The 27,351-nt window shown below is 36.5% G+C and overlaps 1 protein-coding gene across 2 annotated transcripts in view; it reads right to left on the bottom strand.

Annotated features, from left to right (window-relative positions):
• The window catches only part of CAB39L (calcium binding protein 39 like), a 152,351-nt gene that overhangs the window by 68,267 nt on the left and 56,733 nt on the right, over positions 1-27,351 (bottom strand). The window contains exons 2-3 of one of the 2 annotated variants that reach the window (XM_036747237.1): positions 21,652-21,857; positions 134-280 (exon numbers count right to left, since the gene is read on the bottom strand). In XM_036747237.1, coding sequence (XP_036603132.1) covers positions 134-244 — 111 coding nt within the window. In that variant the 5' untranslated portion in view covers positions 245-280; positions 21,652-21,857. Of the gene's footprint in view, positions 1-133; positions 281-21,651; positions 22,160-27,351 lie in introns of those variants that run through there. The other variant, XM_036747236.1, reaches the window with a different exon arrangement.

Below are 27,351 nucleotides of genomic sequence, written 5' to 3'. Positions count from 1 at the left end.
TCTTTCAACTATACAGATGGATGGTTTTCTAATAGGTAGAGTCAACTTCTAAGATTCATAAATCATTCATTCAATTAGTTTTATTTTTAGAATAAATACATTTTTACAATACTCTCATTATATTACTTCATACCTTGTCTGTCTTTTTTTCTTGCTTTTCCAATATAGCCAGGTTGTCTTTTAGAGTTTTCACAATTTCTGCTGGATTTTTGTGTGATTTACTAAACAGAGGCATTTTTTTCATTCACTCACGGTTCTTCTTCTAATTATCTACGGAATGCTTTAAATAAAAAATTTAAAAAAGAGAAATTTAGCACATATTTTTAACAAATAAATTATGCAAAAATATCTTGTAAGTCTTAAACTATGTTAATTTGGTAGCAAACTAAGCATTTTCTAATTATAATAATAATTTTGTCAAGTTCTATGCAAAAAGTCTATAATTACATTGTCCTAAGTGAGGCATTTTCAATAGTTCTTACACTTCCAGGTTCTACTTAGGCCACTCTCCTGAAATAACAAAGAAAAGCTTACTTACATGGCACTATGAAACTCAAGCTTTCTTTAAAACAATTATGTGAAGTAGGTAATGTCAGTATGATTGTCCTCGTTTTACGGCTGAGTTCAGTGAGGCTATAGTTGAGAGGTTTAACTGATTTGCCAAGGTCATATAGCAGGTACTAGGAGTCAAAGTGAGGTCCCAACTTTAATATCATGTTGGGTAACAGTGCTGAAAGGAGCCTCAGAGGTCATCTAATCCAAGCCTTTTATTACAGATTAAGGAAACTGAGGCCACAAAAAGGTGAAGGGGCTTGCCCAAGGTCATACAGATGGTAAAGTAGAACCCAAGTCCCCTGACCCCAAATCCAGTGGTCTTCCTTACTAGAGTGAATATAATATTAGAAATGCTGTAAAGGAATTAAGCAGATAGAGCCAACAGAATCAAAAGTTTGTCTAGTTTAAATGTTTAAGTTGTATAACATTAAAAACCAAGACATAAGGCATGTTGAGAAGACCAGAAGTTTGTCACCTCCCCAACCCTTGCCAAACTTCTCTCCCACTCCCATTCTAACTAAACCACCAGTCAAAAAATACTATATAAATACAAGGCATAAGTAGAATTAGTATTTAGGTGTCTTTGTTTAAGCAAATTTGTCTAATCCTTTCTTAAAAAGTTTATTGATGCCTTTTATTTTTACTTCACTCACTTCAAGATGCCTCTAACCCCTCTTCCTTTCCCACTCCATTAATCTCTCTCTTAACCAAGAAAAAAGTTAACTAACACCAACCAACAATAGTGACCACATCTGACAGTGACTGCAATTGTCAGTTCTATTCCATACCCATAATACTCCACCTCCCTATTAAAATGAGGGAGGTGCATTTCATCATATGTCATGATTACTCAGAGTTTGGCTTCCATTCACCAAAACCCTTTATCTTGTAAAATTTTTTTCTTTCTTTCCAGTTTTTTTTTTAATTAACAAGCATTTATTTACTTTGTCTCCTAGCCACCACTGGGGGAAAAAAAAGGAAAAAGAAAACCACACCCTTGTAACAAATATGAAGAGCCAACCAAAAAAAAATTCATGAAATGGCCATGCTCAAAAATACATGTTTCATTCTGGATTGAATCAATCTCTATGAAGAGATGGAACACTTCACTTTTAACAAAGTTTTGGGGTAAGCTTTGCAATAAAATCTTTTTAAGTAACTAGGAAAAAAAACCTAACTTACTAATGGTATCAAATAATATGTCTGTTTTAAACAAATGATATTTTTTTCAGATAAATCTTGCTCCAAATCTAATAATATTACAAACAATTCAGGATTATGTCATTAGACATGGGCTTTAATCCTGGCTCTACCCCTAACTAGCTGTGTGACACTGTCTCTCTGGTCCTCAGTTTCCTCATTTGTAAAATGAAAGGGAAGATCAGACTAAATGATCTCTAAATTCCCTTATGGCTATAATTATCTATGATTATAATTTTTACTATCAGTAACCTTTACAATTGTACAGTATTGGAGGTGGTGGCTTACCTTAAGATATAAAGAAGAAGGATGAGGCAGTGGCCCCATATCCTCTAAGACAGTGATGTCAAACTCAAATAGAAACAGGGGTAATAAAACCATACCTAAGGATTCCTGTGGGCTGCACACTGGCTTCTAAAACCACATATTAATTACCTGTTTTATCATATTTTTATTTATTTTATCAATATTTCCCACTTACATCTTAATTTGGTTTAGGCACACTCAAAAGTGAGGTGAGCCAAATGCTGCTCAGGTTTTTTACCTCTCTGTTCTAGGGAACACAGTTCAGTCACTTCACATGTCATTCATAATACTATCAGAATAAGGTTTATGCGAGGATGAATGGTATTCTATTACCTTCATAACATCTCCATCAAGATTTCTGGATGGTAATACAATTCTAACAATATATACAACATGTATGGGAAAACTGACAAGGACTATGGATGTAAAATAATCAAAGGGTTCTACTAGAAAATCCATTATTATAGTGTCCCTCCTCCAGGTTCTGCCAAAGAGGCTATTAGGAAAATTGAAGTTGGGCCAAGTAGCACACATCTATATGGTCTGCCTAAGACTGGAGGATTGCTTAAGTTTGGGAGTTCTTAGCTCTAGTGGTGTTAAAAGCAGATCAGGTGTCTGCACTAAGCCCCACACAAATATGGTAGGCCCCGAGGACTGGAGGAGGGTCACCATGCTGCTTCCTGTCTAGTCACAATCTAAAGAATCTTTATTATTATTAATATAATTAATAATAATTATTATTATTTTGCTAACATATACACACAATATCGTTATTAATATTTGATAAGTTATACACACACACAGAAATTTGGAATGTAAGATCTATGAACCAGGGTAAGCTGGATGTGGACAAACAGGAGATGCAAAGATTAAATATTGACATCTTGGGTATCAGTGAATTTAAATGGACAGAAATAGGTGAATTTAATTCAGGTGATCATTACATATACTACTGTGGGCAAGAATCTCTTAGAAGAAATGGAGCAGCCCTCATAGTCAATAAAAGGGTGGTAAATGCAGTACTGGGGTATATAATCTGAAAAATGACAGAATGATATCTGTTTGAACGCAAGGCAAACCCTTCAGCAGCATGGTAATATAAGTCTATGTTCCAACTACTGATGCCAAATAAGCCAAAGCTGATCAGTTCTATCAAGACTTACAATGTCTAGAAGTAACATCAAAAAAAAGATGTCACCTTCATCATAGGGGATTGGAATGTTAAAGTAGGAAGTCAAAAGAGTAACAAGCAAATTTGGCCTTGGAGTACAAAATGAAACAGGGCAGAGACTAATACAGTTTTGTCCAGATGACTTGCTGGCTAAACCCTCTTTTTCAACAATCCAAAAGGCAGTCCCTTACACATGGACTTCACCAGATGGTCACTACAGATATCAGACCAATTATAGTCTTCACAACCAAAGGTGGAGAAGCTCTATACAGTCAGTTAAAACATGACCTGAAGCTTACTATGGCTCGGATCATGAGCTTCTTAGTGCAAAATTCTGACTTAAATTGGAGAAAGGACAACCATTAAACTATACGGCTATGACTAAAATAACATCCCTTATGAATATGAAGTGGAAGTGAAGAATAGATTTAAGGGATTAGATCTGATAGACAGAGTGCCTAAAGAACTACGGACAGAGGTTGGCAATATTGTACGGGAGGCAGCAACAAAAAAATATTCCAAAGAAAAGGACAAGAGAGCAAAATGGCTATCTGATAGAACATTACAAATAGTTGAGGAAAGAAGGAAAGCAAAAGGTAAAGGAAAAAGGGAAAAATATACCCAACGGAATACAGAATTTCAGAGAATAACTGGGCCATCACCAGTCACCTTGACTTTTGTCTTGCCACTGGACTCAGATGACTCTGGAAGAGAAAGTGAGGCTGATGACCTTGTGCATCTTTGCCTCACTTAAATCCAATTCATGTACATGTTAAGACATCCCTCTTGGGATGTCATTGGTCCTCTTCAATACTGAAGGACAAACAACAATCAGAATAGCAAGGAGAGATAAGGATTTCTTAAATGAACAATGCAAAGAAATAGAAGAAAACAATAGAGTGGGAAAGACAAGAAGGTTCTTCAAGAAAATTAGAGATATCAAGGGAACATTTCATGAAAAAATAGGCATGCCAAGGTGATAGAGTTCCAGTTGAGCTATTTAAAATCCTAAAAGATGAGGCTGTCAAAGTGCTGCACTCAATATGCCGGCAAATTTGGAAAACTCAACAGTGGACGCTAGATTGGAAAAGATCAGTTTTCCAATCCTAAAGAAGGGCAATGCCAAAGAATGCTCAAATTACCGAACAATTGCACTCATTTCACATGCCAGCAAAGTTATGCTTAAGATTCTGCAAGCCAAGCTTCAGCAATATGTGAATCAAGAATGACCAGAAAAGCAGGCTGGTTTTCAAAGGAGAACTAGAGACCAAATTGCCAATATTTGTTGGATTATGGAGAAAGCAAGGGAATTCCAGAAAAAAACTTCTACTTCTGTTTCACCAACTACATTAAAGCCTTTGACTGTGTGGATTACCACAAAATGTGGCAAGACCTCAAAGAGATGGAAGCACCAGATCATCTTACCTTTCTCCTGAGGAATCTGTATAGGGGCCAAGAAGCCACAATTAAGAATGAACATGGAACAACTGATTGGTTTAAGATTGTTACCTTATTTATTTAATTTATATGCAGGATACATCACATGAAATGACAGGCTGGATGAATCAAAAGCTGGAACTAAGGTTCCTAGGAGAAATATCAACAATCTCAGATATGCGGAAGATACCACTTTGATGGCAGAAAATGAAGAAGAATTAAGAAGCCTCTTGATGGAACTGAAAGGGAAGTGTGCAAAAGCTGGCTTGAAGCCTCACATCAAAAAAACTAAGATCTTGGCAACTGGTCTCATCACTTCCTGGCAAACAGAGGGAAAGGAAATGGAAGCAGTGTCAGATTTTATACTCTTGGGCTCAAAGATCACTGCAGATGGTGACTGCAGCCATGAAAATAAAAGATACTTGCTCCTTAGAAGGAAAGCTATGGCAAATCCAGTCAGCATACTAAAAAGCCGAAACATCACCTTGCTGACAAAGGTCTGCATAGTCAAAGCTATGGTCTTTCCAGTAGCAGTGTATGGCTATGAGAGATGGATTATAAGGAAAGTTGAGAGCTACAGAACTGACACTTTCGAATTGTGGTGCTGGAGAAGACTTTTGAGAGTCCCTTGGATAGCAAGGAGATCAAATCAGTCAATATTAAAAGAAATTAATGCAGACTATCCACTGGAAAGTCAAATACTGCAGCTGAAGCTTAAATATTTTGGCCACATAATGAGAAGATAAGACCCACTGGAAAAGACCCTGATATTGGGAAAAATTGAAAGCAAAAGGAAAGGCACAGGATGAAATGGATGGATAATGTCATGAAAAAAATGAACATGAGCTTGGACAGATTTTAGGAGATAGTGGAGAATAGAAAAGCCTGGTATGCTATAGTCCATGGAGTCATGAAGAGTTGGACATGACCGAACAACAAAAAATGTTTATCTATATGTATGTATGTTATTTGTATGTACATTTTTCCCTTTGAGTAAACTGTAAACGGTTTTGAGACTATGACTTTATGTATAATTTGCATTTCTTAAGTTGTTTATTTGATTGTTTTTGTTGAGAAAGTTAAGTTCATAAGAAAAAATATTTTACAAAGGCCTAAAGGCTTTTAGCACCTTAATTATGTAGGAATAGGTAGCTAGGTTACTCAGTGGATAGTCTTGGGCTTGGAATCAGGAAAACTGGAGTCCTGCCTTAGACATTTACCAAAGGTGTGACCCTCGGCACTTCACTTCATCTCTTTGAGCCTCAGTTTTATCATCTGTAAAATAGGAATAATAATGATAGCTGTTTCACAGCGTTGTTGTGAGGATCAAACGACACAAGTTGTATAAATTGCTTTGTAAATATTAAAGCAATATACAAATGCTAGTTATTACCATTACTATATGAAAGATCTGTGATTTTACTAAGCATAGGGAACTCCTAGTGTGGGAATGCCTTCTATCAAGGCAGAATGAAATTCACCCATAGCTTAGGAAGAGATGTGCAAATTGAGAGACAGCCCCACTCCAAATATTCACATGGACTATTTGTACCTGACCTGTAGTAGAGACTTCTGAGCTTGTATTTGTCTGATCAGCACAATGGGATACATTGTACCTTGACCCCAACATAGTGAGGTTATTTTGGTCCTCTTCAGGAACAAAGGACAACAATGAACCTATAAGTCCTAGGGGTCACATAGCTAGTGTTAGATGCTGGATTTGATACTAGGTTTTCTTGACTCAATTCTACCACTTGATCCAATATGACGTGAAGCTTCTAGAATCTTAATTCACTCTAACTCAAACAAACAGCTAAGTAGCACAGTGGATAGAATATTGAACTTAGAGTGAGAAAGACCTGAGTTCAAATCCTGCTTCAGACACTTATTAGTTATGTGACCCTGGGCAAGCCACTGATTCTCTCTCTCAGAATCAGCTTTCTTATCTGCAAAATAAAGATAACAGCACCTATTTTACAGGGTTGTTGTAAAGCTCAAATGAAATTTTTTATTTATATACACATACATATTCATATTTTATGCATGTGTATGTATATGGTGATTTCCAAATCTTACAGCCCTACATGAATGCCAATTATTATTATCATAAGCATTTATGAAGCCCTGTTTTATGCTAAGAAGATAGTATTGGATACTTATCTTTAAATTTCCTGCTTTTAAAATTATATTAACATTATCTAACATGAATTCAGATGGTAAAAGTGTTTGCAGAATTCTCCATGAGTGACTTTAGTGGGCTAAAGGCAAGGATTCTGAGGCAAGCCCAAAGGAATGTCAGGTACTTTGGAAACCAAACACCATAAGGAAAGCAGAAATTAGTTTTTAACAGGCAGCTCTGAAGGGACTAGAGCAGCTCTCTCCCTTTTGCCCACTCGCCACCAAATGGGACAAGTTGAAGGTACATGTCCAAGAGCAGGCATAGAGCAGTCAGAGTCGTTGGTGGTCAGTCATAAGAATGGGAAAAGAGGCTGGGGAAACTGACCACGCTGCAGAAAGAGACTACGAATGCAGAACTGAGCTTGGAGATGAGAAGACCTTAAAAGAGTTTATGGGAGCCAACCAGAGCAGCACTAGGTCAAGCTGACCATAGGATAAGTAAGCAAGAAGCAAGTACTGCTGTTTTTTTTACTGAGGCCTTGAGTCAACTCACTAAGTAAAAGACTATGAATTGCAGAGACAGTGCTGAACTTCAGGAGGAGGGGAGCTATATTTTGATTTCCTTTTCTGTACACTTTTGGTCTCTGACCAACCTATTCATTGTCTAAGATTTTGTCAGTTCAAGAGAAGGGCTCTTAAGAGAGATATGAGCCAATTTACAGCACTCCTAAGGTTTCAGCCTGGAAAGTCAAAGCCCACCCCTGCCATTTACTACCTCTATGACTTCAGGCGAGTCACTTAACCTAGCCAAGCCTCTGTTTACTCATCTATAAAAAGAAAGGATTGGACTAAATGACCTTTGGAGTGCCTTCCAACTCTATCTATGGTTCAGTGAATATTAAGAGAGAGAAGCTCTCAAGACTAACCCAGTCTATATGTGTTCAGTGAGTCTGGGCAATGGGTTATGGCAGAGGCCAACCCTTTTACTTCTTGTTCTTATTGTGCAAAGGCTGATTTTCCTGAAATGAAAAAACTTAAGTACAGGTTCTAAAAGTTAAAATTGCATAGCATCTGATTTTCAAGAATATTCAAAATAATATTCAGACCAGACAACCAATTTAGCCAAATCTGATTGCACAACAGCATTTCATAAAACCCAGTATGTGGCTTATAGTCCAATACAAATGCCAAAAAGAGTGTTTGATTTTTGTCTAATGTAACTCAGACAGCAAACATATGCTGGCAAACATTCCTTCTCCTAACATAGAAGGAAACATCTAAAATTCTCAACTTATACAAGGATTGAACGAAAGATGGACCAAGCAGATTTCATTAAAATCTCAATCCTCTGAGCATGCCCAGTAAGACCTGTGTGGGAGAGGAAAAAATGTTTCGGTTTTGTTTGGGGAGGGCAGGGGGAGAAAGAGAAGAAAGATCATTTTTTGGCACTGAATATCTCAGCTATTATTCTACTTTAAAAATTTAAAGGGTAAAATGAAAGGGATGAACTAAGACTTTAAATGTCTTCCAGCTCTAATAATTTAAAAGCATATGAGTAATATCTAATATGTTTTTGCCAGAAGGCCATTCATTAATGAGGATTGCAAGGTTTCGTGTATAAACTCTGACTGGGCCATTCAATAAGATAAAATAATTTCAAAGGACTACCTACAAAATCTAGGGTTTTTACTAGGGCAGTTTCTTTCCTTAGGTTAAAAGAGAAATCTCAAGACTTCCTAAGTATAATAATCAAATGGCCTGAATTCAAGGGGGAAAAATGGTTCTTCAAAATCAATGTCCCCATTTGTCATGTTTTTTATCTGGAAAGAATCCATTTACATAAAATTATATCATCATGAAACTATGACTAAGCAGCTCCTATCCTGGCAAGCCAGCCCATATCAAAACAGTACTTCACCTTCACAAGTAGCACAGGACAAGGTGACTCTTCAAAAATTCTTTCTTGGGAGCCCAGAATATTAAAACAGTCAATTGCATAGGTTCCTTGGTTGTAAGCTAAAACTACTTTGTAATAAACAGATTGAAAAAAATCTCCAGAATTACCATTGTTTTATAAGTATAAGAAAATAATGCCTTCTTGTCCCTTCGTCTTCTCCTTACATCAAAACCACAGGACGCGGTAGTATTTTTTTAAATTTATTTATTTATTTTTAGTTTACCACACACGGTTCTACATAGTTTTGAGTTCCAGATTTTCTCCCCTCCCTCCCCAAGACGGCATGGAATCTCATATAACTGTCATATATAACTTCGCATTGAATTAATTTATGCACCAGTCAAGTTGTGGAGAAGAATGTTGACCAATGGAATGAATCATGAGAAAGAAGAAACAGAACCAAAAAAAAAAACAACCCAAAAACAAAAACAAAAGAGAAGCAAAAAAGGCGAGCATGTAGTGCACCTCGATCTGTATTCAAACTTCACAGTTCTTTCTCTGGATGAAGATAGCATTCTCCATCGTGAGTCCCCTGGAGTTGTCCTTGCACCTTAGGTTGCTGAGAAGAGTGCAGTATGTCAGGGTTGGTCCTCACGGAATCCATATATCTGTGGCTGTGCACAACGTTCTCCTGGCTCTGCTCGGCTCACTCAGCATTATGTCGTGTAGGTTTTTCCAGGTTGTTACGAAGTCTGCATCATCCCCATTTCTTATGGCACAATAGTATTCCATCACCTTCATATACCACAGCTTGTTCAGCCATTCCCCAATTGATGGGCATCCCTTTGATTTCCAATTCTTGGCTACCACAAAAAGAGCTGCTATAAATATCCTTGTACATATGGGTCCTTTTCCCGCTTGTGTGATTTCTTTGGGATACAACTCTAGAAGTGGTATTGCTGGATCAAAGGGTATGAACATATCTATAGCCCTTTGGGCATAGTTCCAAACTGCTCTCCAAAATGGCTGGATCAGCTCACAACTCCACCAGCAATGCAACAATGTTCCAATTTCCCCACATCCTTTCCAGCATTTATCATTTTCCTGTTTTGTTATTTTAGCCAATCTGACAGGAGAGATGTGGTATCTAAGAGTTGTTTTGATTTGCATTTCTCTAATCAGTAGTGATCCAGAGCATTTTTTCATATGCCTATAGATAGCTTTAATTTCTTCCTCTGAAAACTGCCTGTTCATATCCTTTGACCATTTCTCAATTGGGGAATGGCTTGTATTCCTATATATTTGGCTCAGTTCCCTGTATATTTTAGAAATGAGGCCTTTATCAGAGATACTAGTTGCAAAGATTTTCTCCCAATTTTCTGCTTCCCTCCTAATTCTTGTTGCATTGGCTTTTTTTGTACAAAAACATTTCAATTTGACATAATCAAAATTATCCATTTTGCATTTTGTAATGCTCTCTATCTCTTGTTGAGTCATGAATTCTTTACTTTTCCATAAATCTGATAAGTAAATTATTCCTTGCTTCCCCAAATTACTTATAGTATCAGCTTTTACTCCTAAATCATGAACCCATTTTGACTTTATTTTGGTATATGGTGTAAGATATTGGTCTATGCCCAGTTTTTGCCCTACCATTTTCCAATTTTCCCAACAGTTTTTGTGAAATAGTGAATTATTAGCCCAGAAGCTGGCCTCTTTGGGTTTATCAAAGAGTAGATTGCTAAACTTGTTGATTTCTCCTACTCGTGTACCTATCCTATTCCACTGATCCACACCTCTGTTTCTTAACCAGTAGACATGATAGTATTTTGAAGTATTAAAAATGGATAAAATTCAAAATATACATCTAAGGAAGTTTCTCCCATAAGGTAGTTTGTCCTAATGCCATCACTGATAGTATCTTGATGACATTTTTGACAACATGCTTACAGATCATACTTTTTGGTCAGGTGCTTTGTAATGCCCCATCCATTTTAATGCATCTTGCCCGGCAGGGAGCTACAGTCCTAACAAATCAGTGTCTCCTCTCCTCCCAATTTCCCATTATTTTTTCTACATACATTTTAAATATAATTAGAAGGTACAGCTAGCTACTCAAGCATGTAGTATAAACAAATAGATGGGAAAATAAAGTAGATCGGAAACTATAAATAGGTACTTAATGTCAATAATCATCATTTTCACAGCAAAATCACTAACATGGTTTTAAAAAAAGTTTTATTTTTAACTGAATTGAAATAGACACTTTGTGAAGATATATCATTTATGGGGAAATGGGAAACTAATAGGATTTTTAAAACAACATTTTCTGGATCATTAGCTTACAAATATTAATGCCTGATGGCCTTGGTCATTTGTATTAAAGTAAAAATTTTCTTGTGGGAAGGGAAATTTACATCCCTTGGGACAGTCTACCATTTTGGCATGTCCCAAGCTGATCATGTTGCCTAATACATTGTGACCACACAGTAAATGTTAAAATAACAATAATAATGGTACTCTCTGGAGAGCTAGTGGTGGCCTTCTCTGAGGCTGCCAAACAATTTTTTTTAAAAGAGGAAAAGAGGGAGGTAGGAGGATGGCTAGAAAAAAAGAGGGAAAAGTCTAAATAGCATAAAGAATTCCTTAGGTTAAGTGGATTTTTAAAAGGCAAGGAAAAAAAGTCTCTAAGTATAAGTAAATAGGAAAACACAACCATCTAGATAATCCCCTAATAAAACTTTAACATTTATGTAACAGGCCAAATGCAAAGTTTCCCTACCTATTACACTTCACTATCCCAGATATGGTTTTCAGAGGGCTCTAAAGAATGTTCAGTTGCCTCCTTCAGCAAATTAACCTATTATTTTTCAAATCTTTCTATTATTTTTCTTTGTCCCTAACCCAAATCTCTATAGCAAGAGCTTTAGAAAACAACTGTCACATTAAATAACATGAAAACTAGTAAGTTTATTCCTTATCATTCCTTTTTTAGATGCATCACCCTGGATTATTTAACTTTTATCCCATATATCATCTTTTCAAATCCTTTACTCACTTCTGAATCTCTCTCTGAACCATGAACAAATCTTCTGTTTCATTTTTAATTTTCTCCTAAGGCAATGTTTTTCCCCTAAGGCAATGTTTCTCAAAATTTTTACTGAGGCAAGGTTCTTCATTGAAAAAAAACAGAACAAAAATGAAAACAAACTCTTCAACAGAACTTTTTCAAAACTACTAAAATGTCTTTTTTAAAAATGTTGCAAATGAAACAAATAGCAAAACAATTTACTATGTGTCCCTGCCTGCCATTGTAACTTGAAGGAACTTCTTGGAGCACTTTGTAACACCTCTAGGGTAACAGAATTTGAGAAACATTGTTATAAGGATCAGTGGTGAACACGATGAGATTACTTTGAAGGCTATACTAATTCTAAAATATATTTATACTCCTACTTTTAATCCCATAGTGCATAGGAACAATTCAGATTTATCTTGTGATCTGTGACACCTGTCTTTAAGCATTTGAATAATGGTCATGTGGAAGAAGCATTAGACTTGATAGGATCATTGATGTAGAGTTACAGTTCAAACCTGTGTATTTTATAGATGGGATAGCTGAGGCCTGAGAAGTACTGAGATTGAGCTGGGATTTGAACTCATCCAAATCCAGCAAGCTTTCCACTCTATCAGGCTCAGTGAGATTCAAGCCTGGCAGAACTTGGGATAATGGGAGAGACGATTTCGATCCTATGTATGCAAACACTGTCTGACAATTAGAAACCACCTAAAAATAGAGCGGTTACAGTAGGAGAAAGTTCCCCATCTCTGGAGGTCTTCATAAAAAAGTTGGATGACCACTTGCTAGGTATGTTGTGGAGCAAGGTGTCCAATCTTAGGTTTTTGTTGAAACAATAGACCATATATTTTGATTTGCCATTTTATTGAGGGCTCTGCAGTAGCTCAGCTTTGTTTACTAAAGCATTTATGTAAATTTCTATGCTTGTAGGCCGGCCACGTAAATCACACTGTGGGCTGCATTTTGGATAGCCTGTATGTAGAGGAATCCCCTATTTAGGTATAGATAGATTAGACTACATGGATAGTCGCTGAGGTCCTTTCCAACTCTGAAATTCTGTGACAATGACAGACTCCTCAGTAATTTTCTACTGTTTTCTACTAGTATATAATTTTTCATATTACACATTTGCAGTTTGAATTGTTTTCTTACATGAGCCATTCTTTATTTGGTACATTCTATTTGTTTCTTTAGTTTATTAAGATAATTTAACATTTTAATCTTAACTTACAAAAAAGTATATTGGTCCAATTATTCCAGAAAATAATTTAGAATTGTATGAAAAAGTCACTAAAAATTTAATACTTTTGATACAACAACTGCATTATTTTTCCAACATACCCCAAAGAGGTCAAACAGAAAAATCCTACATATACCAAAATATTCATAGAGACACTTTTTGAGATAGCAAAAAACTGAGTGTCCGTTGACTACATAGAGCAAGTGTTAGCAAACCACAGACCTTGGGCCAATTCTAGCCACCACTCATTTTTGTACAGCCCTTGAGCTAAGAATGGTTTTTACATTTTGAAATACAATAAAACTTTATTTAAAAATGTAAAAATTATTCCCAGCTGGGTCTATACAAAAACAGAGGGCAGCCAGATTTAGCCCTCAAGCAGGGTCATAGTTTGCCTAAAAATGGAGTTGAGAATAGCTGGACAAATTGTGGTATATGACTTTAATGGAATATTATTGTGCCATAAGGAACTGTGAATAGGAGATATTCCAGAAAAACATGGAAATATTTGTATGAACTGAAGGGCCAAGAAAGCAGAATCAGGAAAATATACATAATCACTAAAGCAATGCAAATTAAAACAACACTAAAAGGCACTTAACCTCAGTTTAGATGGAATGACGAATATTGTGTGGGAGAATGGATAATGAAATGTCCTCTCCATAAACAGGTGGGGCCTGCTGTCACAGGGTGTTTCATGTGCTATGAGATGGGCTGCATTAGTATTTTGAAGAGGAGCATTTTTGGGAAATGGCTGTGATATGTCAAAAAAGGGGGCATCAATAATTTCATTTTAAACTATGATATAACTCCCTTAACTTAGTGTCATCCACAAATTAGATGAACACATCCTCTATTCTAGCATACTTCCTAGACTGTCTTGGCCCAAACTGATTTCTCCTGCCCTTGAACTGTAGAATTTACTGTTCGTACCACCTATTTCTCCCTTTATATTCTACTCTGCATTACTATTTATCTTTTTATGATTATGTACTATCTCCCCAATTACTTTATGAATCCCTTGAATTCAGGAGTATCCAGATTGCCTTACACAATACATAATGAACAAATTCTTGTTGTTGACTGTGATTATATGATCCAGGTTGTTGATGGAATATGTTAAACAGAACCAGATCTGACCTATGAAGAATTTATTTGTCATGCTGGCAGGCAAAGTTTAACAACAGCTCTGAATCATATTCTCCAATCAGGGCATCCCTATTCTCAGGTGTACATGTGTCCTAGAAGAGTGGTTTTTAATGTTTTCTTTCATTCTGCTATCCATTTCAGTTGGCAAAAGGCATCACAAATACCTAGTGCACTTAATGTTGATAACCCTTGCTCCACCTTCCAAAAATCTTTCACCAGGATTAAAATAATTACAACATTTTGATAGAAAATACAATACTTTGATAAAGGTGATAAAGATTTGATTTATTCTTCAAATATAATATCTTTCAGTCCTGATTCAGTTTCTGCTCTGTGTGGGATGGTACAAGGAACACAGGATTCCAAGCCAGAAGATCCAAGTTGAAAGTCTAGTTCTGCTACCTAATACCTAGGTGGCCTTGAAAAAATGACTTCATGTCCATGCACCTCAGTTTCCTCATGTGAAAAATGAGGCATCTAACTGAGATAATTTTTGAGGCTTCTTCAAGCTCTAATTTCTATGGTTAGATGAAATTCTGTCTGGGAATGTGATTTTCTAGCAAAGTATTCACAAAAAAATTCTACTGGAACAAAATAATTGGGATATCCCAAAGAATATTTGACAGGTGTTGTCTACTTCCACTAGACATAACACATGAAAAATCCAGATTTATACTGAGTTGGATTTGGTCATTATTTTCTTAATAAGATTCAAACTAGAATTCCTTTTAAATAACAAGCTCCCTGAGCATATTTAAAATGTTTGATTTATTAAAAAGTCAACTGATGTACAACTTGTCAAAAACTCATTCATTAGGTAAGATCAGTTATGCCTAAGGTTTTAACTGTAATTCTTATCAAGAACAAAAGACCAGACAGTTTAATCTTATAAATATTAATGTAACAAGAGCATGATAATAATACTAGCTAACATTTGTATAGCACCTTCTATGTCTCAGGCTCTGTGCTAAGTGCTTTACAAAGATAATCTCATTTGATCCTCACAATAATACTGAGAGGCAAATGTCAATATTATCCCCATTTTTACAGCTGAGGAAACTGAGGCAAACAGAAGGTAAGTGACTTGCCCAAGGTGACACAGCTAATAAATTTGTGAGGGCCACATCTGAACTCGGGTCTTAATGACTCTAGGCCCTGGGCCACTCAGCTGCCTATAAATAGTTCACAGACTATTTTGAGAGATCCTGCACAGACTCCTCCATGGATAAAGCACACTTCACAAAATGTTGTGCTATCTGAAGGAACTTATATGATCTGATGATGAGTGAAGGGGGCAGAACCAGGAGAACATTGTATACAATCATAGACACATTGCTTCTGTGATGACTAACTTTGATAGACTTAGCTCTTCTTAACAATGCAAGGTTCTAAGACAGCTCCAAAAGATTAATGATGGAAAAGGCTACCCACATCCAGAGAAAGAATTATGGAGTCTGAATGCATATTGAAGCAAACTATTTGCTCTCTCTCTTTTTTATTTTAGGCTTTATTTCATCTTTCTCATGGTTCATTTCATTGGTTATAATTCTTCTTTACAACTTTATTATTGGGAAAATAAGTTTAATGTGAAAGTATATGTAGAACTTGTATCAGATCACATGCCGTCTTGGGAGGAAGAGTGGGGGAGAGGTAGGGGAGAAAATTTGCAACTCAAAAACTTGTGGAACTGAATGCCGTAAACTAAAATTAATTAATTAATTGACTAAAAAAAAAGGAAAAAAAACATAGTTCTAAATCTAGGTTGACCAATGGTAAACAGCAATCCTAATCTGGGTTACGGAACTAGAAGACGTCTTGTACTTTCCTACTAAAGCTGGGCAGCCACCTTATAATGCTATCTGTGTCAAAAGATCAATGTGAGGATTCTAGTGAATCACTACATATTTTATAAGTGAACTAAATCAAGAACTATAAAATGTAATAGACTTAGATGTTTCTATTTTGAATGTATGAGCGTATAATTAAAACGTTACCATAATATACTTTTTTTTAAAATTTCAAGGATATGTTTATATTGTTGTGGAGAAATTGAATACAGACCATATCATATCTTTTATAACTTAACTTTCCCCTCCCCGCCCCCCAGATCTGTGATTTGAATAGTGTAGAAAGCTCAGTAAGGAACTTCTAACAATAAAGATTGATACCTCTGCCATCTTAAAGAGTAGCCTGGGGGACTGAGATGTTTAATGATTTGCCCAGGATCACAGAGTCTAGGAAATGTCCCACTTCAACCCAAGTCTTTTTGACTCCTTAAGCCAGGTCTCTATAACACCATGGCTATTTCTCGTATCATGACTTTCTCTCTCTCTCTCTCTCTCTCTCTCTCTCTCTCTCTCTCTCTCTCTCACACACACACACACAGAGTTAAAATCTGATATAAAATAATGTCAACAAGGCCAAGAAATAAATTTTGTAAAGCTATTTTCCCCTAATTTTTAAAGCTTCTGTGTATTTAAATAAAAGAAACATCTCTGATGTGGTAACAGCCCTTAATAAGGAAACTAGCCTATAGTAAATTATTTTGTTAAATTGAGAACACAGTTGTCAAAAAGAAATAATTAATTTGCTTATTGTTATTCAGATAGCTATATATCAGGGCTAACATTTCAATCTGGGTTAAATTCCCACAGAAGAAGAATTAGCAACTTTATTATGAGTCTATTTATGCTTCAACTGTCTATTTTAAATACTTGTTTGTACTAAATATTCTGCCTTAACTGTAATAATTAGGAATTATTAGAGAATGGAGAACAATTTATAATAGTTTTGGCCAAAAGAAAAATTGAAAATATGTCTTTAATTACTGAACTCACTAATAGCTGTTTCCCGGTTAGGGGGCATAAATCTAAGCTCAGTTTTTAGTCACATACACATACAAATTTATGTGTGTATGCATGTGTAATGTGAGGCAGTTAGGTGGCGCAATGGATAGAGTGTTGGGCCTAGAGTTCAAATCTAGTCTCGGACACTACCTGTGTGATTCTGGGCAAGTCACTTAATCCTGTTTGTCTCAGTTTCCTCACTTGTAAAAAGGAGCGGCAGAAGGAAATGGCAAATCACTGTAGTATCTTTGCCAAGAAAACTCCAAATGGGTTCACAATGAGCCAGACATGACTAAACCAACTGAGCAACAACAATATATAATTGTGTATGTATGTATGTATGTATGTATACATGTATGTGTCTGCCTCTTCAGTGTTTAGACTCATATATACCCAGGTCACATACGGAATGATTATACCTATCCACAAACACGAAAATGGGCCCTCTGTACTATGAAGAACATCTAAGGTTTTTAAAATGATAAAAGCTACAAAAATATGAAAAAACAGTGTCCCCAAGTCGGAATTTTCTACCTAGCAATTAAAGCTAACTTCTAAAATCCTTATTGTTTAACAAATGCTTTCTGAAGCATTAGTTTTCTTTAATCAATCAATAAACATTTTAAATAAATAAAAAGGAAAGCAATTCTTTCCCTCAAGGAGCTTATATACTGAGGAGGGGGAATAGTGGTGAGAGAAATATACACATTGTACTGGGGGAGGTATATTTATATACAAGTATAATTAAAGTAGAAGTATATACAAAATATACAGTCAATAAACAATAAACATTTATTAAGCACCTACTATATATCAGGCATTGTGCCTAGCATTGGGCATACAAAAAGAGGCAAAAGACATGTCCTGCCCTCAAGAAGTTCACAATCTAATGGATTTAAGACTTGGCCTAGTAGGTAAACTCAAGGGATGTGCATGACGGTCCAGCAAACAAAACTGAGAAGAAGCAATAAATCAGGTAGGAGGACAACCCAGAGGGGAAATATCCAGAAAAAGAAAGACGAGAGCCAAGTGGAGCCAATGAGAGTTAAATAGTTTTTTCCCTAGAAGTCTGGATGTGAACAGGAAAAGAGAGATGCAGAAGGCTGGCGTGAGGAAATGATAAGATGAAGGAGTTTTTTAAAGGATGGGGAGAAATAGGCTTATTTGTAGACTCCAGGGTTAGAGCCAATAAAAAAGAAAAAAGCTGACTTTTCTAAATAATCTGCCAGAGGGGATGGAAGGAGAAGGAACCAAGTTTACCTCTAGAGAAGATGGCCTTCATGAGAAGGCATCTCTTTGTCAGAGATGGGGGTAAAGGATAGAATAGAGAATGATGTCAAGGATAGAGAAGGGGAGAAGAGAACATCCATGGTGAAAGGCCTCTATCTACTTTCTCAATAAAACATGAACTGAGGTCCTCAGCTCAAAGGATAGGAGGAGGAAACAGGTAGTACAGGAAACTTGAAGAAGGAAAAGGAGGCTTTAAATAGCCACTATGGGAAGTCAATTGAGGAGAAGAAAAAGAATTGCTTTGCTGCAATTGAGATTGGATAACCTAAATTTGTAGTGGCCTTGGTCAGCACAGATGTGTGACATCCTCTATCCCTATTCAGCTACACACGAAAAGGAAAAGGAGGAGGAGGTGGATTTAGGGAGCAATCCAAAACTGAGGTTTGGCAAAACTTCAGCAGGAGTTGCAAAAGGATGGGTATGTGTTGGGGGTGGATTTAAAAGCAAGGAAGAGTATAATGTGACTCATTTAACTGGGATCAAGACTGGTCAGAGTAAGGGAACTGTGGGAAGTACTGAGGGGTGATGGGTACATTGCAAGCAGGCTAGAGGAAGAGATGGAATAATAGAAGGTTATGATTGGATTAAAGAATTTAGGAATTCTTGATCATGAAAGTGGAACAACTGTAACAGTGAGATCAAGGTTGTGACTGTCTTCTAAGCATGGCTAAGGTACAGTAACAGAGCAGGTAGAAAGGATGCTTGAATGGATATCAACATGAATGTGAAGGCTCTTCCCTTGCTACCAATAAGGGCAGGGGTTGAGAGAGAGAGGAAGATGGAGCTATTTATTCTAGTTATAATAAAGCTGAGCTAATTTGACATTTGCATCACTAATTTCACCTTTCAACACACAAACACTTTAATTAATTTTCAAAGACATTAATGGTTCTCTGTATTTGGGCCCACTAAATATGGAAATGTCTAGATAAACAGTTGTATGTCCACATATTGACAATAATTATATGTATGCCTATATCTAAAGATATCTATGTCTATGTATATTCATTTATGCATATATATATATATGTAAATACACATAATAAAAATATGGTAAACACCAAGAGGCACAACCCAAGTTGTCCAACACCTGATGGACAGATGTTCTATACACACAGATAGCCAGTAGTTCTCTCTACTCCAAGGTCACAACCAAGCTGTCCTGGCCTGCTAGTGCCACTTCAAGGCCAGGGTGGAGAACTGCCCTATCTCACATCTTAAGCCCAACTCTCCCCTTAGACCACCCTTCAGTGATCCTTTTCCTCCTTTGAAATCTCTTACCTTGGTTATTCCTACCTCAGGTGAACTCCCTCTCACCTAAATCTTACTTTAACACTTTCCTCTCTCCTAACTCCTACTCTGCTACTTCAGATAAATTTCCTTTTCTTTATTCTTTGATCCACTTATGAACCCAAAATGACCGTAATTATGGCTCATAAGCCTAGGATTAATGCTTGTGATTTGACATTAATTTTAGGTAGAAATAGGTATAACAAGAATTTCCAATTTCTTTTTATCTACCTGTAAAACTACTTTCCTTCAAATACCAGCATTTTTGGGAAATAAAAATGTTTTCTCCTTTAACTCTATTTTTCTTCTTTATTTAATTATCAAGCTGCAAGGATATTGTTTTCTATGATTTTTCTTTACAAATCTGCAGTATTTCTGTCATATTGTGGGTTAAATTGGCCTTTGCAGGACAGCCTAGATACTTAACCACTATTCATAATGTTTCTAATGGAAATGACATTTTGAGTTTCCAAAAATCCAACTTAGAAATGAATTGTCAGGATATAATCCATTGATAAATTAGGAAAATGCTTGGAATTCTCAAAATCTAAATGTGTAACAGCTTGTAGTACGAGAAATATACTAATTTAACACCATAAATTAGCAGTTCAAAATATAAAGGAAACATTCTGAAAACTATGAAGGTATACGGCAAGTTTGTGGCTAATCTAAAGAAGGGGTGTGTGTGGGAAATGCTTCATGGAAGTAAGAATACCTTTGTGATAATATCACTCATTTATTTACTTTTAACTTTCAGTGAAAGATATGAGCCCCGCCTCTCAAATCCAAAACCCAGATGAGTTTCTTATATCATCAGCAGGAACAAAAAAACCAAAAAAAACCCAAACCCATAAACCCAACAACAACAATAATAACAGCCTGTTTTATAGGCTTCTTCCTATACACATAAAGGAGATATTAAAAGTATAAGCAAGTTATCATATTAGTCAAACTACTTTTAATATGCTTATGAAAATACCATAGCTCTCTTTTTTTAAAGTTCTTCTTGAATCCATACTTAAATAATGTTTCTTGCTAACTCTGTGATTCCATAGCAGAACTGGCAGAGAAGTGATTAGCCTTTTGCCTAGCACAGAACATCTTTATTTAATGACTCAGTTTTAGCAGCTAAGAACATACACTTCCTTTCTTCCCCAACAGAATGACTGCATGCTATATTTATTCGTCCATGCCTTTTAAAAGATACATAATGTTAACATATAATTTCCTATTTTAAACATGCACAGATAGACAAAGATGTATTGGAATTCAGGTAAATGTTTTAAGATTTCCTAACTCTTTTCTGCCATTTTCTTATAAATGCATAACTGTCCTCATACAGTAAGGCGTGAACATGAAGCTAAGAGGTAGGTGAGACCCCAGATGAGACTTGGCAGAAAAACAACAGACCCTTAGAATTGTTTATTATCTTGGCTTTGTAGTGTGTTACTGAAAAGGACATATCTAACTTTAGTGACTATTAAATGACTCATTATATGACATTTCTCATGGGTCTAACAATTATTTAGGATTTAAATAATTTTGCTACTTTCCTACTGGTACTATCATTGTTATATGACTTATTTAAATTCTGAAGCAATGTTTTGCTGTAATTTTTGCACTAACATTGAATCTTATCACATGATCTTAATATCGGCTTTGAATTAACTACAAATGACTGGCTTTTATATAAGGAAAACAATCAATTTCTACATTTTTAGGCAGTCTAGAGAGAAAGATGAAAAATGATACACTGCAACTGTTTTATTTTTGGAAACTCTCTGTAAATAAAAACCCATTTCCAAAGTAAGATATTCCATGGCCTCAGAATAGTTGGTCATGATTCAAGTGCCTTAGGCAACAGAGAAGTATTGTTTGGTAGTTGTTTTTTTTTTTTAACCTCTCCTAGTAACAGCAGTTTACAAGACACAAAGGCAATAAGGTAACACAGCACAGTAACTATATAAATTGTATCTTAAAAGTGCATATTTAAGCAGTAATTTTGAGCATTACAATGTTAAGTATACTTCTTTATTGGTCTAAATAAGAAGAGCTAACCCGACTGATACTTACCCAGCCTCAGAGGAACATCCGGGCTTAAGCAAAGACTAACAGCCACATGGTGAGGTGCTGAAGACAGCTCTCTCTCCCAGTCCCAAAGTCCCTTAGATGGAGTAGTCTTTATCTTCCATTTAATAGATGTTGTCTTTTATTGCTGACACGTGGCATAGAAAAGCAGTTCCACAATTCAGTCTTGACTTTTTCTTTTTGAAGATCAACTGTTACCAATGGAAAATGTTAGCAGAAAATGATCACTTGAACACTCACGGAGCAGCTGTAAATTTCCACTCTCCTTTGCCTGGACTCAGATTCCAAGCCTCGCTTGTCTCTTAATCTGTCACGGGCAGTTCTGTTTCTGGTCAAACCAGCTCTCTTGTGTACTCACTCTCTCTCTCTCTCTCTCTCTCTCTCTCTCTCTCTCTCTCTCTCTCTCTAACACTCATATATACACATACCTCACAGCCAGTTTAGCTCCCTCTCCTTCTTCCTCCCTCCCAACTAAGTACAACGTCAGAGGAATGTGTGTAAAGCAAGGAAGCAAAATGATTACTCAGTTAAAAATAAAAATAAAAACCACACCCCCCCAAAAAAAACCCAAAACCCTACAGAACAAACCAGAAATGCAACAAATTCACATTTATGGCATGTGCATCCCCAGTGCCTTGTCACATAGTAGGCACTTAATAAATGCTTGTTGATTATTTGTCCAAGTTTCCTTCATCATATTTGGGGGGACTAATGCTATTAAATAGTATTTATCTTATGATCCTGCTGAGGATTTATAAACATTTCTAATGATGGCTTTTTATTAATAATGATAATCAAACATATTTGGGTATTAATTCTTTAGAGAAAGGTACTATTCTTGATCATAATAATAATGATGAAAAAGTAAATGCTAAAACAATTACTGTTTCTTTTTGAGATAAATATAAAAAAGCCACTGTAGCAGCATCGTAGTATCATTTAATCCATGTTGCTTTTGTCAAAAATCAAATTCTAGATACTAGCCATTAGAATCTGATTTTTGACAAAGGCAATTTGAATGAAATAAGTTTTTTGAATTGTAGAATTTTTTAACTAATTATTTTTAAGACTAGATTTTTAAATTAAGGATAATAAGAAAAAATCACAGAAAAATGTTGGAAATTAAATACCACTCAATTTAACTTTAAATAAGATATTATAGTTGGAAAAACATTTTCTTCTAGCACTGACTGGTTAGGATATCTTTTCAATGGGGGTCATAAAGTCTGTCTTCAGATATTTAACACACAGAGGCAACTAGATGGCATGAAGCACAGAATCTGAAATAGGGAAGTTGTTTGCTATTCAGTCATGTCTGACTCTTTGTGATTCCATTTGGGGTTTTTTGGGGTTTTCTTGGCAAAGATACTGGAGAGGTTTGCCATTTCCTCCTCCAGCTCATTTTACAGATTAGGAAACTGAGGCAAACAGAGTTAAGTGACTTAGCCATGTCATACAACTAGTGAGTGTCTGAGGCTGGATTTGAACTCAGGTCTTCTTGACTCCAGGCCCAGTGCTCTATCCACTGTGCCACCTAGCTACCTAAAATAGGGAAGACCTGAGTTTAAATGTGACCACAGACACTTAATAGCCCTGTGATCCCCGGGCAAGTCATTTAACCTTTCTCTACCTCTATCTACCTCCCAGGGTTGTTGTGAGGACAAAACACGATAACATTTGTAAAGTGCTTTATAAACCTTAAAGTTCAATATGAAGGCTAACTATTTTTACATTAAAGTTTACATAACTTGATTCTTCATTAGTGTATACTCACAACACATTCAGTGGTACAATTTGAAATTGTATATCTTATTGCAAAACTTGGAAAAGGGTGTGACATGGAAAGAAGAAGTATCAATATATGCCTGTCAGATTTAAGAGATAAGGAGTAGTGTTGAAATCTGGAAGTGAGAACTGAAGCTACTGGTTAATTATACACATCTGCTGGGTAAGTAAACACAGCAGCCAGACCGTACTTTGGGCTTTCATTCCCGTTCCTACCCAGCAGGTCCTCACTCAACCAGCATTTTAGGTTTTCTAACTGCTGCCATTCATCCTTTAGGACAGTCCTATCAAAGTTCTGGGGTGTCTAAGTTAGAGGGTCTTCAGGGGCAGCAAACAATCTACAATTATATTAAATATCATTTTCATCTTATTCTCTAAAAATTCTAAGAATGTAAACCAGAAAAGTACATGACAATCATTTACAGAATGGGCTATAATCTCTATAACCAATAAGGAAATAATTTTATCCTGGATTCCATTTCCTAATTCCAACTAAAATTTAAATTAGTTGAAATTAGCAAACAGAATGATGGTAGTAATAATAACAATGATAGCTATATAGTCCTTAAATAGCTTTAGTAGTTATATAGTGCCTTAAGGTTCACAAAGAGCTTTACATGTTAACTCATTTGACCCTCACAATTCAGCCTTTATTAAGCATTTATATGTACAAATATTGATATTAAGAGATTTTTTAAAAATGACATAGTTTCTGCTTTCAAGGACTTTACAATCTAGTAGGAAGATAGATTAATATACCAATAACCATAAAATATATAAAATATGTTAGTACACCAATAATCATAAAATTATGGCCAAACATATATTACTGTACCAGTAACCATTAAAATATGAGTGCACAAGTACAGTTGAATATAAAGATACATATTTTAGGGAGGTAAGGATTATATTTATTTGGGGTCCAGAGAAGACTTCAATAGGAAATGAAACCAGAGCTGGGGCTTGAAAGGGAAGAATTTCAGCCATCAGAGACGTGGAGGTGGTTTTTTACAATCCACTTGAGGTGCTACACCCTCCATGCTGCTCCCTTCCCCCCAAATATAAATGATTTCCTCTTTCCTTGAATCTCGGTGCAGTCTGACCTCTCTCATTTATTTAATCCTTTTCTAACCTGTCTCAAAGTTATCTGTATGGCTAGTTCCTCGGTCTATTCAATTGTAAACTTCATGGGTAGGTATCATGTTGTTTTCATCTTTGTAGCCCTAGCATGTTGCACATACTGGGTGCTTTATAATTCGATTTGTATTTACCCTATTGCCTAAAAGCTATTTTCTGAATACATCTTGAAAAAAGATTGTCTTATCCTATCAACACATACAAACAAATAGAATGAAGGAGAAATATTAAAGTTATATGAGTTTTCTGGTTATTTGGGTTCTATATAATTAGGAGATTCCTGTTCTCTTATTGCTATATCTGATGAGTTACTACCCTTTTCCTCATTTACCAATGAAGAATATAGCCTTTCAAAACTCTGAAAATATCTTTAAAGCCCTATAATTATAAAACTGAGTGACTATTCTTGGCCTCTCCTTGCCATATTTTAGAGGATGGAGAGACTCTGTAACAGAGCATCCATAGAAGGTGGGCCCTAAGGCCTGAGACAAGCTTCTACCATGTAGTTCCGTGACCTGACTTTGTGATATCAAGGTCCACCAGAGGAGCAAGCCCACGGGAAGGAAGAGCACTGCTTTTTTCTACTTTGTCAACAATGCTGTGGCCACCTCCTGACTCAGAGGTGTGAGAGCAGCTTTTAAGTAACAAGTATTATTAAGTAATTAATAAGTTCTAAGGAACTTAGACTCAACCCTAGCTCAAAAGAAACTGAGAAATTATCTTGTTTATTAGCTCATACCTGAACAGGAATTTCTGTCATGGCTAAATTTGTGTCTTTGAAACTTCTTGCCCAATGGTTAGCTCCCAGTTCTGCCATCTGGGACCAATCAAAACAAATTTAATCCCTCTTCCACATGACATCCCTTCAAAAACCATAAGCAGGATTTGAAGAACTGAAGCAGGACAAATCTAGGTCAGCACTAGAAGGAAAATGCTCCAATTCTTTCATCAGTGTACATCATCTAATCTAATGATAACTTTTGATTCTTAAACTCCGAATAAAATACATCAAAAAGCAATGGTCATATCAGGATCACTAACAGGACCAAAGTCAACATTCTTACTGAATATCATACTCTAACGGTAAAGTGTTGTTTTGGAAGGCTTAGCAGAGGATGGATAAAAGAAATAATAGGAAGGGTTTTTGTAAAAAAAAACAAAAAAAAAACAGAGGCACTTGAACTGGGCCTGTGGTAGAGGGAGGGTGTCAACAGATGAAGACTGGGATGCATGTATGAGGTGCATTTAGTGAATCAGTCAATAGGCATTTATTGAGTGCCTACTATGTGTCTGGCACTACGCTAATTGCTAGAAATACAAAGAAAGGCAAAAGATGGTTCTGGCCCTCTAGGAGCTTAAAATCTAGTGGGGGAGACAAAATGCAAACAAATAGGTATGAACAAGCTATATAAGGATAAATGGGAAATAGTAAATACAGGTAAGGCACTTGAATTAAGAGGAAATGGGAAAGACTTACTATAGAAGGAGGAATTTTAGCCAGAATTTGAAGGAAGCCAGGAGGCAGAGATGGGGAGGAAGAATTTTCTAGGTATGGGGGGTGGGGAGCCATAAAAATTCCCACAGCTAAGAAATAAATAGAGTGTCTGTGTTGCTCTGGAAACAGCAGGGAGGCCATTGTCACTGGATAGAAGAGTACTTAGGAGTTGATGGGATTAAGATGTAAGAAGACTGGAAAAGGGGGGGAAATGGGTTAAGTTATGAAAGGTTTTCAATGCCAAAAAAGAGCCCCCACTCTCAAGGACCTCACAGTCACAAATATAAACAGTTATACAAAAACAAGATATACACAGAATAAATTGGAGATAGTCTAAGAAGGAAGGCACAAAGATTAAGGAGGACTGGGAAAGGCTTCTCGCAGAAGGGGGAACTTGGTAAAAACTTGAAGGAAGGCAAGAAGACCAGGAGGCAGAGAGTTCCAAGCATCATGGACTAGTGAAAACACTCAGTTGGGAGATGGGGTGTTGTTTGAGGAATACGAAGGAGGCCAGTGTCACTGTATCAGAGAGAGCATGGAGGGGAGTAAGATAAGAAGACTGGGAAGGTAGGAAGGGGTCAAATTAGGAACAGTTTTAAATGCCAGAGGATTTTGTATTTGATCTTGGAGGTGATATGGAGCCAGTGGAGTTGACTGAATGATGCAGTCAGACCTGCCTTTTAGGAAGATAATTTCATAGCTGAGTGGAGGATAGACTAGAATGAGGAGAGTTTAAGGTAGGAAGACCAACCAGCTGGCTATGTCAGTTGAAGGGGGAGGTGAAGCAAGCCTGCCCCAGGGTAGTGGTGTGTATGATAAGGGAAGACTAGCACTTCTGCTGGGAGGGCTTGCTGAGTACTTTTCAGGGCTGCTCATCCACCTGTGGTGTCCACCCAACCCTCACCTGTGGCTCCAAGATGCTGCAGCATGCACAGAAGCCCAGTAAAACTGCCTAGGTAGATGGGTTAAAACCAGCTTGAGGGTAACCAACAGGCCTGAATGAAACTCATCAGTAAGTTATAGGGATATGTACCCCAAGCATAAGAAGACTTCCCCCATGGAATGGGTGGATGAGAACAATTTGTTCCAATGGCTACGAAGGCACGTAGAGCTAGATCAGACATCAAAGATGCCAAGGTCATCTACTGCATCCTGGACAATCTCCAGTCATGTTGCCCATTGTCTTTGCCACTAAATTTCAATGACTATGGAAGAGAGACCGAGGCTGACGATTGTGCAACTCTGCCTCACTGAAATCTAATTCATGC

The sequence above is a fragment of the Trichosurus vulpecula genome, chromosome 2, assembly GCF_011100635.1.
Source record: "Trichosurus vulpecula isolate mTriVul1 chromosome 2, mTriVul1.pri, whole genome shotgun sequence".
Taxonomy (NCBI): Eukaryota; Metazoa; Chordata; class Mammalia; order Diprotodontia; family Phalangeridae; genus Trichosurus; species Trichosurus vulpecula.
This window is presented reverse-complemented; position numbering and strand designations above follow the sequence as displayed.